We start from the raw sequence: 13,103 nt of genomic DNA on the forward strand, positions 1-13,103 counted from the left end.
AACCTCACCTGGCCTGATACAAGATTTGATTGGCATCACATCTGCCTGCTTAAAGATGTACAGTGGCATCAGCATGTACCATTCTACAAGATGCACTCCAGCAACTTAACAAGAATTGTTCATGAACACCTTCCAAATCTGCAACCTACCAGTCACAAAGGCAAGGAAAGCAGATGCATAGGAACACTTACAAGGAACACTTACATAGGAACTTACAAGGTCCCATCTAAATCACATTCCATCCTGACTGAAAGCTATATTACTGGTCCTACACTGTTGCTGAGTCAAATTCCAGGAACTCCCAACGGAACTTAGTGTACCTATACCACATGAACCACAGTAAATCATGAAGCCAGCTTACCACCACTTTCTAAAAGGCAATTAGGGAGGGCTTTAAATGCAGACCTAGTCAGTGATGCCCACATCCTGTGAAAGAATTAAAAGCAAAAGAGGATTTTTCTATCAGGTTTTGGCTAAGCAACCCACCAACATTTCTTCAAAGACATCATGACAGTGGATTTCTCAAATCCCTATACTGACAATTAGCAAAAATCAACTGCTTTCCAAGCTAACTCTGCTCACTGCAACAAGACTTTGTGAGGATCTTCTAAATCTCTTCCTCTTGGTTCCAGTTTGACAAACTTCCCAGCTCCCTCTCCCCCTCAAAAATGGTTCCCTTTCTATCCCTGACAATCCTTGTTTCTCCTGTTTAGAATCTATCCACCTCTATCTTAGAAATATCCATTGACCCAGCCTCTCAGACCTCTGAGACAGAGAATTCCAAAGTTACACAATCCTCTGAGAGAAAAAGAAGTTCTCTCTCTCTAAAGGGCAGTCCCTAATTTTAAAACCATTCTCCCTTGTTCTAGACTGTCCATAGAAGAAATGTCCTTTCTATTTCCATCTGTCAAGACATTCATGTTCTTTCAAGTTACTTTTACTCTTCCAAACTCTAATGGAAATTTGTCTAGACAGCCCAACAATCCATTCATTCTAGTTATCGATTTAGTAAACACCCTCTGAACCTCCTCCAATACATTTAAACCCTTACTTAACTAGGAAACCAAAACAACATACAGTATTTGAGATTTGGCCTCACCAGTGGCCAACATAACTGAATCATTTTGTTGTTAGTGTTGACTTCCATTCCTCTTGTAATAAAAGGGTAGCATTCCATTTGTTGCCTTGTTTATGTGTTGAACCTGCATGCTAACTTTATTTGTTCTTTGTTAGGCAATACTCTACTTTTTTATTTTTCCCAGCAAACATGTTTTCTCCCATTCTACTCCATCTTTCAGGTTTTTGCAGATGCACTCAACCTATCTATATATTCATCTGCAGTTTACTTTTTTTTTCATTAACTCATGGGATGCAGGCGTCACTGGCTAGGCCAGCATTTATTGCTCATCCCAGAGGGCAGTTAAGAGTCAACCATGTTGCTGTGGGTCTGGAGTCATGTGTAGGCCAGACCAGGTAAGGATGGCAGTTTCTTTCCCTAAAGGACATTTGGGAACCAAATGGTTTTTTCTAATAACTGCCATAGTCATCATTGGACTCTTAATTGCAGTATTTTTTTAATTGAATTCAACATCCACCATCTGTCATGGTGGGATCCAAGCCCAGGTCCCCAGAACATTATCTGAGTCTCTGGATTAACAGTCCAGCGATAATACCACCAGACCATTACCTCCCCATTTTGTCGTCTTCAAAATATGCATTCCTATTTCTGAAGAAGTGTCACTAAACTCAAAATGTTAACTCTACTTTTTCTCCACAGATGCTGCCAGCACTCACAGTTCTTTGATTTATGTTAATCGAGGGTTATGGGAAAAATTCAGGAAAGTGGATATGAAAAATGTCGGATCAGCCATGATCCTATTTAATGGCAGAGCAAACTTGAGGGCTGAGAAGCCGACTCGTTTTCAAATTTCTTATTGTCTTATGGCCTTATTCCTATCACCTTGGTGTTGTTTAAAAACTTAGCTACCATGCTGTTGCTAACTCAACAAAGTCATTGATGTTTTTATAATATGCTGAGGCCCAAGAACAGTGAGACTCTGCTTGTCACATCCTGCCAGTCAGACAAAGATCCATTTATAACCATAGACAGAATGCTAGAGAAACTTGACAGGTCTGGCAGCATCTGTGGTGAGAGAAAAACAGACGCATTAATGCATGCTTCCTGTTTTCTGCCAGCTAGTCCATCTTCAATCCATGCTAATATGCTAACTCCTACAGCATCAGCTTTTATTTTCTGCATTAATCTTTGTAGCACCTTATCAAGTGTCTTTTGGAAATCCAAATATAGTATGTCCACAGGCTGCCCTTTATCGTCTGTATAACTCCTTGAAATAACTTGATTAAATTGTTTTCACCAAAGGGAAATCTGTTTAACCATACTGACCTAGCTAGATTACCATATGTTTTTCAAATTGCACTGCTATAATCTCATTAATGATTAAGTCTAGCATCTTCTCCATAATTGACGTTAAGCTAACTGGGCTATGGCTTCCTGTTTTCTGCCTCTCTCCCTTCTTGAGTGGAGGGGTTATATTTGCTACTTTTAAGTCAAATGGAACCTTTTCTGAATCTCGTAACTTTTGGAAAATTAATACTAATGCCTCTAATCATCAATAGCAACGTCTGTTAAGACTCTAGAATGAAATCCATCTGGACCTGAAGACATATCAGCTCACATGCCATTTGAGACTTAGTGCCACTTCTCTCATGATTGTAATTTTGCTAAGTTCCTTTCTCCCATCACTTTCTGATTTAGAGCTTTCCTGTCCTCTGTAATGTACACAAAAGCAAAATATTTGCACATTTCATCTGCTGTTTCCATTCTATCAATTATTAACTGCTCATTCTCTCTCTGTCTCAAGGACCTTTACCCAGAGGGTCTCTCTCTTTACTTCTTTACTTTATAATTACCTGTATATACTCTTGCTATCTATTTTTACATTCCTAGCTAGCTTCCTTTCATGCTCTTTTTCTTTTATTTAATGATAATCCTTTAGTCATTTTCTGCCATTCATATTCTGATCAATAATTTGATCTTTATGCAGCTATATACTTTAGTTTTATGTTTTCCTTAACTAAGTTAGTTCACCAGGGATAGTGGGTCCTCCCTTTAGAATTTTCCTTTGTAGTAAGAGTGTACTTATTCTGAATATTCTGAAATAACCCCTCAAAATGTCTGCCATTGTTCCTCTATGGATCTGTCTCCTTGCCTTGTATGTCAGTTCACTTCAACTAGCTCAGTTTTCATGCCCACAAAGTTGCCCTTATTTAGGTTTAAAATCGTAGCTCCTTTTCAAACTGGATATATATTCAATCATGTTATGGTCACGATTACCAAAGTTTGCCTTAACTCTGAGGTAATCAATTAATAGTGTCACATTGCACAATAAGTCTAATATAAGCTGCCCTCTAGTCAGTTCAAAAATATTCTGCTCCAAGAAGCTATCTCTAAAGCATTCTATGAACTCCTCATAGGCTACTTCAGCCAATCTGATTGTATTCACTTTTTATGTAGATTAAATTCACCCATGATTTATTGCTTTTGTTTAAATTAGAGTGCAGGTCAGGCAGCATCCGAGGAGCAGGAAAATCGACATTTCGGGCAAAAGCCATTCATCATGATTTATTGCTGTCTCTTTCTCATGAGTGTCTAATATTTCTTTATCTCCTGTTGTGTTTACTGTTGGGGAACCTAGAGATGAGTCGGATTAGTTTCTTGTTTTACCTAATGTTCTTCATCTCCACCCATGCTAATGTTGTATCCTGATCTTTGAACAAGGATATATTTAACTGTTGCACAAGTGCCATCCTTGATTAATATTGCTACCCCTTCACCTTTACCTAGCCTCCTGATTTTCTTAAATGTTGTATGCCCCTCAAATTCAAGACCCAATCTTTGTCATCTTGCAATCATGTCTCAGGCATGGTTTCAGATTGCATATGTTTACTTCAAAATGTGCTATCAATTTGTTTACTTAATTTTGAATGCTACATGAATTTAAGGTGCAAGATCAATTCGTATTTATCTCCAACTGTTCCCTCAACTCCATGAATGCACCAGACCAAAGAGACAGCTGTCTTCTGAGAGAAAAATCCAGTTAAATTAACAAAAGCACCATCTCACATCCACAGTCCATCTCCATGACAATATACAGGCTTTGGAATGGTTCAAATAGAATTGTATATTAAATGTCTTTTTCTTTCAAAATCAAACCCTTTGACCCACATGCATAATCAATAAGTCTAATGGATATAATTGCCCTGTCTCTATGCTTGTTATTTTCTCCAGATGTCTTTAGCTTCTTTCATATGGGAACTACATAAACAATTTAAATTTTTTAATGAGGCAAGGGTAGGTCTTTTAGCTCTTTTACAAGCTTTAGAGATGGGTCACCCATTGTTCAAGTTATCAACTCTGACCTTGTCAGATAAATAGAGGTTATCTGTGAATTATAATTAACTCAAGCTTATTCAATTTGCTGAGGTACACAGCAGAAATTGTAACCAAGCATTTCCAGCATTTCACCACTTAGGGAATATGTCTGGATTATTTCTAGTTCCAAGATCCATCCTAAGGTTTGAGGGGTTTTCAGGTCAATTAAGGGTGAGCTCTCTAAGCTGGAGGGTCTCCTGGACGCCTTCCAGACTGAGAGGAACAGCAGGCTTCTTGAGTGGTATGCAACAGAAAAGCTGTGACTTTAATAGAGGTTTAAGGCATCATGAGGGGAATAGGTAAGGTGAATAGCAGTTCTTTTTACGTAGAGTGGAGGATTTCAAGACTAGGGGACATATTTTTAAGGTGAGAGTAGAAATATTTTTAAAAAGACATGGGGGCAATTTTTTTTACACAGAGTGGTTAGTGAGTGGAATGAACTTGCAGAGGAAGTGGTGGATGCAGGTCCAGTTACAACATTTGACAGACTTTTGAACATGAATTGGAATAGTGGGATATGGACCAAGCGCAGGCAGATGGGGCTAGTTAGGATTATGGTCGGCATGGATTGGTTGGCCCCAAGAGTCTGTTTCTGTGCTGTATGACTCTATAAGTGCAGCATTTGAGGGATTGCTCCTTTGCCATATCTATTTCAGGTGAGATGTATACCCAAGGTTTTGTCTACCCTCACAGATGCATATGTAAACATTCCTACGCACACTATTTAAAGGAGATTACCTGGTGTCTTGCTAATATTCAATCCTTTAATTAAGGTCACATTTAATTAAGGTCACATAAACAGTATCAGTTAATTATCACATTGCTTTTTAGTGGGCCCTTGCTGTGTGCAACTTTGTTGCCACATTTTCTCTGTCACAACAGTACCCGCACTTTAATAAAAATACCATCTCATTATCTATAAAGCACTTTGGGAAGTCTTAAGGTTGTGGAAGGTATTATATAGATGCAGACCATTTGTTTTACCAATTGTAAAATAGTTGTTTCCAATCATTCTTTAAACTTCAACACGCCAGTTAGAGTTTGTGCACTGAGTCAGTTAACCTTGCTGTGTTTCCTAGGATACTAAGCATCCTCATCATCTTTGATGCACAGTATGCTTTAACCTGCTCTGTACATGGCTTCCAAAACTAATATTATAGATGAGAGTCTGATGTATTCTGATTCAAACTGAAATTGTATTTTTTTAATTGTTTTCAACTAATTAATTTGTCAAGAATTCCAGCCAAGTAACTGCAATTAACAACTGACAACACTATTAGTCTTCATTATATTTATTTTGCATGCTTTTGACGTACAGTAATGCTGAGCCTCAAATAAGATTTATAAAAATCAATTGCATTCAGATTTAATTAGTCTACAGTTGCCATTTCTGTCAGTAAATTAGTCAATTGCATTTTTTAAAAAAGAAAAATATAATTTAAAGGAGATTAATATTCGATCTCTGGAGGGCTATTTATTGTTATTGCCTATATATACTTATCAAAAACTGTTGAAAATTTGTAAGAGATTTTCCTTCTGACCAACAACATTGTTCTGCAACTTCATGTTTCAGTATTCACAATTTAACAGGGATCTGGGGGGATATATTTTGCTACATCTGTATATAAGCATGTAGATCTTCAGAACCAGGAGAACACATGCAGAGCATTTCTGCTCAACAATATTGGGAATGTTATTAAATCTTAGATATATGTTTTAACTCAAAACATAATGGTTAATTTTCCCACTGAATTTGAAATATGACAATTATCTTATCATATTGCACAAACGTTCTAAAATATTGAACTTTCCTTCATTTGTATATTTTAGTTTCATCAACAATTTTTAAACATCTAGAAGTAAAATACTGGATAAGGTGCACAGTATTTTTATATAGCTTCACTATATTCCAAAAAGACTTGTGCTATTATTTTCCCTTTTGCTATTGCTACCAATTTCCACCGAATTTGATGTCAAGTCAGGTATTTGAAGAGAAGGGAAGTTGGTGGAAGTGTAATGTGTATCAGGTCAGCTATCAGATGCCTGGATACAAGGCATATCAACATACTGTAACTTGACCTGGATGAACCACATCTTTATTGTATCATTATATCCCTGTTGTAGTACACACAGCATTACTGCAAATCCCTCCAAATAGGCTTATTGGTGTGGGGGTTTGTTTGAGAATAGAGGGCAAATATTACCTGAAAACCTTGCAAGATGATAAGCAACAGCCTAGCTTATCATTTTGAAAATACCTCATTGGATGCTTTGTTCTTGGTTTATAAATAATTTAATGTGCTCATTGTTAATTTAACTCTTCAATTCTTTTCAAGAAGTGTCTCAGTTGGATAACTACAACCAAGAGTAGAAAACCAATAAAGATAGTGCTGACAATCAATGGGAGCACATTCAAAAATGCATTACAAAATTCAATTCATTGATAAGCTAAAAAAAAATTACACATTTCCGTTCAAGGCATTGAAAGTCCAGACTAATCACTCACCATATACATGACTTACTTTTATCATAGATCCCTAATGACACTGAAAGAGTCCATTTGGCATGTGAAGTCCGTGCCAGTTTTCTGTAGAGCAATCCAGTCAGTCCAGTTCTCTAGCCCTATGGCCGTGATGTCTATTTTCCCGAAGTACCTGTCTAAATACCTTTTGAAAGCATTAATCATCTTCATTTCCACTATCCTTGCAGGCTGTGAATTCCAGGTCATGAATGGCCTACTTCTACTCCTACATTCAATCTATTCATGCAGGTTAAATCCCTAGCCCCAGGACTCATTCTAGTAAATCTCTTCTGCACCCTCTCCCAGGACCTTCACATCTTTCCTAAATTGTTCCAGTTAGAACTAGACTTAATACTGTAGCCATAATCTAACTGGAACTTTATAAAGTTTCAGCACTTTTTCCATGCTACTTTACTGAATATCTCAATTTTAAAGCCAAGGACCCCATTAGCCTTTGCTAACTACATTTTCAATATATCCTGCCACCTTGAAAGCTCTGTACACATGAACTCCCAGGCTCATCCATCCCTGAACATTTTTAAAAAACTGCCATGAAGTTGCTGCTCCCCAGCCCTTCTGCCAAAATGCATCACTTCGCAACTTGGATTGAACATTGTTCCTCTCTCAACCTCATGTATTTGGTCTGGTTCACATACACAATCTTTATTTTTGTTTTATCAGTCTCCCTCATGATGTAAGGAGCTCTGGCCTTGGATTTTCCTGTATTTCCTTTTTTTTTTCAAATGTGCTTACTCTCTGCCTGAAAAGTTACACTATTCTCACTTCCTTCTTTGAAGATGCTCCTTATGTGGTTCAGTGTAAGACTTTATTTTGAAATGCTTTTGTGAAGCACCTTAGGATATTTTTATATATTAAAAGCACTTTCAATAATATAAAGTGTTGATGTTATAGCTTTTCTTGCCAATCTTCAGGTCCATTTTACTCTAGCTAGATCTTCTCTCATCCTATTGAAAATAGTCCCCCTCCAATTTCAAAATAATATTTTAGATTATATCTTGCTCATTTCCTTAATTCATTTAAATATATTGAAATGATCACTCTTTAGTATTTTATTTAACTTATTTGTTCTAATCAACTTGTTCAGAGCAGGTGTGGCTTGAATCTGCTCCCCCTCCCAGACCAAGAATACGGACACACCACAGTGTCACAAAGAAAGTCCAATTATCCAAGTATTACCCCACAGACCATTTGGCCCACCTCATTCCCCAGCACTGGGTCCAGCAATATCTCCTTAACAAAAGACATACAGGTGGAGGAAATTCTCCTGAACATATTTCAGGAATTCCTTTCCATCCCTTCATTTATTTTCTTAATATTATCTCATGGTACCCCACACCCCCTGTAATTTCTTTTTACTTCCGAATTATTATTTCTAAATCCAACTTGCCACTGGTGTTAAACTCATCAATTTGTAGTTAGGTATGGCTCTGTGATCCTCAGTGATGCTTGCATATCTGATTTCCTTGTGGATTTGCTCCTGTATCTCACTTCTTCTATTTGGCTGGCTGTAGAAAACGCCAGTAACATGATCATCTTTTTACTTTTCATTTCTAACTGACTGTATTCTCTCTTGTCCCTTGACAAGGCTGAGATAGAGAGATTTTTAAGCAGTAAAGGAATTGAGGCTGATCGGGAAAAGACAGAAAGATGGAGTTGAGGATTATTAGATCAGCTATGCTTTCATTGAATGGTGGGGCAGACCTGATGGTCTGAGTGGCCAGTTTCTACTCCTACGTCTTATGGTCTTCTTGCCCTCTAAACTGCATGCTCTTTTTCCAATAGTACACTGGATTTTGTTGCTGGCTAATCCAACAGATAGGTGAGGTTTTCCAATGCATTTAAGTTTATAACAGTTGCCTTGCAGCATTCTGTGGACCAGGAAGCATTACTGATATCAACAGCTGCAGTGTTGCTCATTAAACACCCCAATAGTCAAAAGCTACTGCCTGAGAAAAACAGGCATCAAAAGGAGACAAATTATTTAAATGAAGGAGGAGTTATGAAGTGAAAGACTTACATCTATATCATGTCCTTAAAAAGTTTCAAAACCCTTGAAGAATTTTATTTGATAAATCCTACCAAATCTACGCCTTTAATGGAGGTCCTGACTTTAATGTATTAGGCAATTGAGGATATCTAATTTGCCACTGATCATCTGTTCAAAGCACCTGTAAGGATGAAAACAACAGTAAATGATAGCTGCTTATCATTTACATTTTAAAATTAATTCTATTTTTATTTGTCCACAGGACTCTGAGCCCAGTCAACAACTTAAGGGACTGCAAGCATCGGAGGACTTTGATGAAAGTGATTCAAATTTTGTAAGTTATCTTATGTGTAAAATGGCAATATTACATCTATATCATGAAGGTATTAACTGGTTGTATCGCTTAGTGCACTGTAATAGAAACTAAGATAGCAGTAAGGATATTAACACTAGCCAAATCCTGGATCTCAGCCAATTCATTTGCATGCCCATGCCAAAGAATGGTTGATTGAGTGAAACAATGGGGGTGTTAACCCTGTGAAGAGCCAGCACATCCATGAAAGGAAGGGTGAAAATTGGATTGAGGGAAGTTTATTTTATAATTCCAAGTTTTTTTGGAAAACTTCCATCATGTTGCCATCACCCAAGCAACTATTCTCATTCTTGCCATTCTCTATGTACTAAAACAACAAGCACCTGAGCTAATGGTTTTGCAGGGATAAATGCAAGCAGAAAAACAGTAGTTCAGTGGTTACAAATTGAAACACTGATTTGGTGACAAATTATTTTTAAAATGGAGATGTTTGTTGCTTTATAGGGCATTTATTCTATATGTTATATTCTATATATTAAAAAAACTCATTGATCAAAACTGAAGCAGTCTAAAGTTCAAAAAATGAGCTTCAGTGACATTCTTGTAGTTGTCAGGGGAAGCCTTTATTTTGTAGAGCATTTGATCTGTCCTGGCCAGTGCATTGTTCAGATAAATATTTGCACAAAGAAGCCTAGCTTGTCAACTTGCCACCAAAGCCTATAGCTGACTGGTAGTGAAATACAAGGCAGTAATGTGATCTGAATCAAGCTGTGTTTGCAGTTCGCTAAACCATCCACTGCTGTTTTAGAATCTTGATACATTGATTCTTTGCAGGTTTAAACTCTTTTTGATGTTTTCTTCATATAATAATCTTAACATTTGTCATCTGACTTATATACTGTGATGAATTCCTTAATTGATGGATTCAAAATTTTAGCAAACCACTTCTTAAATTAATGAAGATACAAATTAATCTGTTTATGATTTCAGCTGTTAATAGTGGACAAGTCTGAAATCTGGCTTGATAGATCATATTTTGTTTTTTTCTGTTTCAACAATGTGGCCTCTCACCAAAACATAAGCATGCAATATTACTGATTTGGTTTTAGTAATAAAAACAAAATTTATTATGCAAAACAAATTAAAGTTTAATAGAATAAACAAAACATAAAATGTGTTTAAAGATTTTGAAATATATGTTAAAGCGTAATCCCATTAAACCCAAAAACACGCCTTCACAGCACTTGCACCAGAGAGAATTCCCTTCTCTATCACACTTATAGGGCTTAATTTAGCAGTGGCTTCAACTCTCAGTCTAGAGTATCTGATAGCCTCTTTCAGAGCCCTGCATATAACTAAACTTAAATTTTCTCATCTTCAAATAACCAATCTGGCAATTCTACTAAACTCCTTACACTAAAGTCACACAGCACCAGGTTATAGTCCAACAGGTCTATTTGGAAGTATAAACTTTCAGAGCACTGCTCCTTCATCAGGTATCTACCTGACAAAGGAGCAGCGCTCCGAAAGCTTGTACTTTCAAATATAAACCTGTTAGACTATAACCTGGGGTTGTGTGATTTTTAACTTTGTCCACCCCCAGTCTAACACTGACACCTCCACATCGTCGTTACACTAAGGTAACTTATATTTTAATCACGCTAAATTATCTTTTCCTTTTTCTGAGGAGTAACTGCTTTGCATTTCCAGCTTCAACTAAGACCCTGCAGAACTGTCCAAAACTTAAACTAAGATGAACTTTTTTGTTCCAGCAGTGTATGCTTCCCCTAATTAGAAAAAAAACTGAACATCTAAACTGGAACCTAATTCATAATTGGTTATTTTGCTTGCTCGTAAAATTCTTCCAATGTTTAAAAAAAAACCAGTACACTCCAGAATGTCTTTCCCTCACATTGTGTTTTTTTAAAAAAAGTACAGTAGCTACAGAAATATTTAAAAGTCAATCATAAACACCTTCAGATACACAGAAAACCCATGTGCCACTGTTTCAAAATCCAAACTCAGAATTAAAGTTACATAAAAATATATATATAAATCACACACCTTATATCAGAATTACTCATTGTTGAAAGCAGCCTGAATATTCAGACAGACTAAGTTAAAAATGTCAAGATTAGAGTGGTGCTGGAAAAGCACAGCAGGTCAGGCAGCATCCAAGGAGCAGGAAAATCAATGTTTTCGGCAGGAGCCCTTCATCAGGTATGAGGGAGGATTTGAAAGAGAAAGAGCATTCCTGATGAAGGGCTCCTGCCAAAAACATTGATTTTCCTGCTCCTCGGATGCTGCCTGACCTGCTGTGCCTTTCCAGCACCATTCTAATCTTGACTCTAATCTCCAGCATCTGCAGTCCTCACTTTTGCCTAAGTTAAAAATGCGCAGAATGACATGATTGATACCATAGTTCAGATAAATATTTGCTGTATTTGCTTTGACAGCACATAAAGGAAGTGTATGTGTATATCATATGTAAATATTTTTGCCACTTGCCTCACATAAGATAGAGAGGTAGAATATGATTGGTCTCAGCAAAAATGGGGAAATATTAGTCAGAATTTCCACTTTTGGTCACTATTTAGCGACATCACTTATGTAAAAGATGTTTGAGGACAGTTCTAGCTCACAATTGTGGGGAAAGGGCTCCACCACACTTTAGCTAGCACTTGAAAGTGGCCCATTTGGTCGGCTAGGCAACACCTGCGAACCTTTCCTCCATATGAGTCATATCAGGTAGGTTTCCCAAAAAAGAATAATGGGGAAAGCTATCTGCTGCAAATACCTGTGTCTTAAATTGCAAAGAACCTTTCAAATTAATTGGAAAATGCTTTATGAAAATATGCTCACTTAATTTAAGCATGCTTAATTTAAAGTTGATTTTTATATTCTATGGGTGCGTGTTGTAAAATAAAGTCAGTACCTATGGGAATGTGCACAATTTAAATATTCAGAGCTAGGAGGACTGATCTCGTTGCCTGGTTAAAATGAGCTTTTTGAATATCTTACTATCCTGGCCTAATTTCACTGCAATGCTTTCGTATTCCACATTTAATTGTGCACCAAACTGAAGCATGGGTATGCAATTAAATCTGTTTAAAATGCAGAAGGTGTAAGCACACACAAGCAGAAGAAAAGCGTTAAGCCCTTCCAACATCTGTTCGACTCTGCAGGAAGTGACATTGCCACCTGCCAATGGGAGCAGTCTACACCACTTCTCTGTTGTTGGGAAGGGATAAAAATATTTGTAAATACTAACAAGCACTACAAAGCAAGGTGGTCAATTGGTGGTTCTTTGTATTAGTTTAATCTTCCTGTTATTTTAAGAACAGTTACGAAGTTTTGTCAGTGTTATTAGAAGAGTGAATTAATTTTTAGGGCAATTTTTCTTTGTTTCTCTTTGTCATTCACGTTCATTGTGTTTCACATTTTTGCATTTAAAATAACTTTTCTTAAAACAAGGAACAAGCCATAGAACAAGTGAAAGAACTGCTGAACACAAAACGTGGATGCTGAAGAGATGAGAACACATTGTGTTTTCACACCTTTTCTCAAGCCAGTGCATTGTGCTAGGAACAGCAGGCTGCAAGATGACTTGTTGCATTTTACATACGGCAAGTCAATAGTTATACTTGGGCAATCAGGGAGTTTGAGGCTGGCTACTCATCCTGGCTCACTGAATATAGGGCAATTGCAAATAGTGCAGATGCTGAAAATCTGAAACAAGACAAAATTGAAAATGCTAGAATTACCCAGTCAGTAAGGTAGCATCTGCATAGAAGGAAACTGTTAGCAT

The 13,103-nt window shown here is 37.0% G+C and overlaps 1 protein-coding gene across 14 annotated transcripts in view; it reads left to right on the plus strand.

The window, feature by feature from the left end:
- The window catches only part of cep164 (centrosomal protein 164), a 215,000-nt gene that overhangs the window by 127,749 nt on the left and 74,148 nt on the right, over positions 1-13,103 (plus strand). For all 14 annotated transcript variants that reach the window (XM_087976370.1, XM_087976371.1, XM_087976368.1 and 11 more), the window contains one exon: positions 9,245-9,316. In XM_087976370.1, the coding sequence (XP_087832496.1) occupies positions 9,245-9,316 (72 nt within the window). The remainder of the gene's footprint in view (positions 1-9,244; positions 9,317-13,103) is intronic.

Source organism: Chiloscyllium plagiosum, unplaced genomic scaffold (genome assembly GCF_037043375.1).
Source record: "Chiloscyllium plagiosum isolate Xiang-an unplaced genomic scaffold, Cpla_swu_hap1 HiC_scaffold_29, whole genome shotgun sequence".
In the NCBI taxonomy this organism is placed as follows: Eukaryota; Metazoa; Chordata; class Chondrichthyes; order Orectolobiformes; family Hemiscylliidae; genus Chiloscyllium; species Chiloscyllium plagiosum.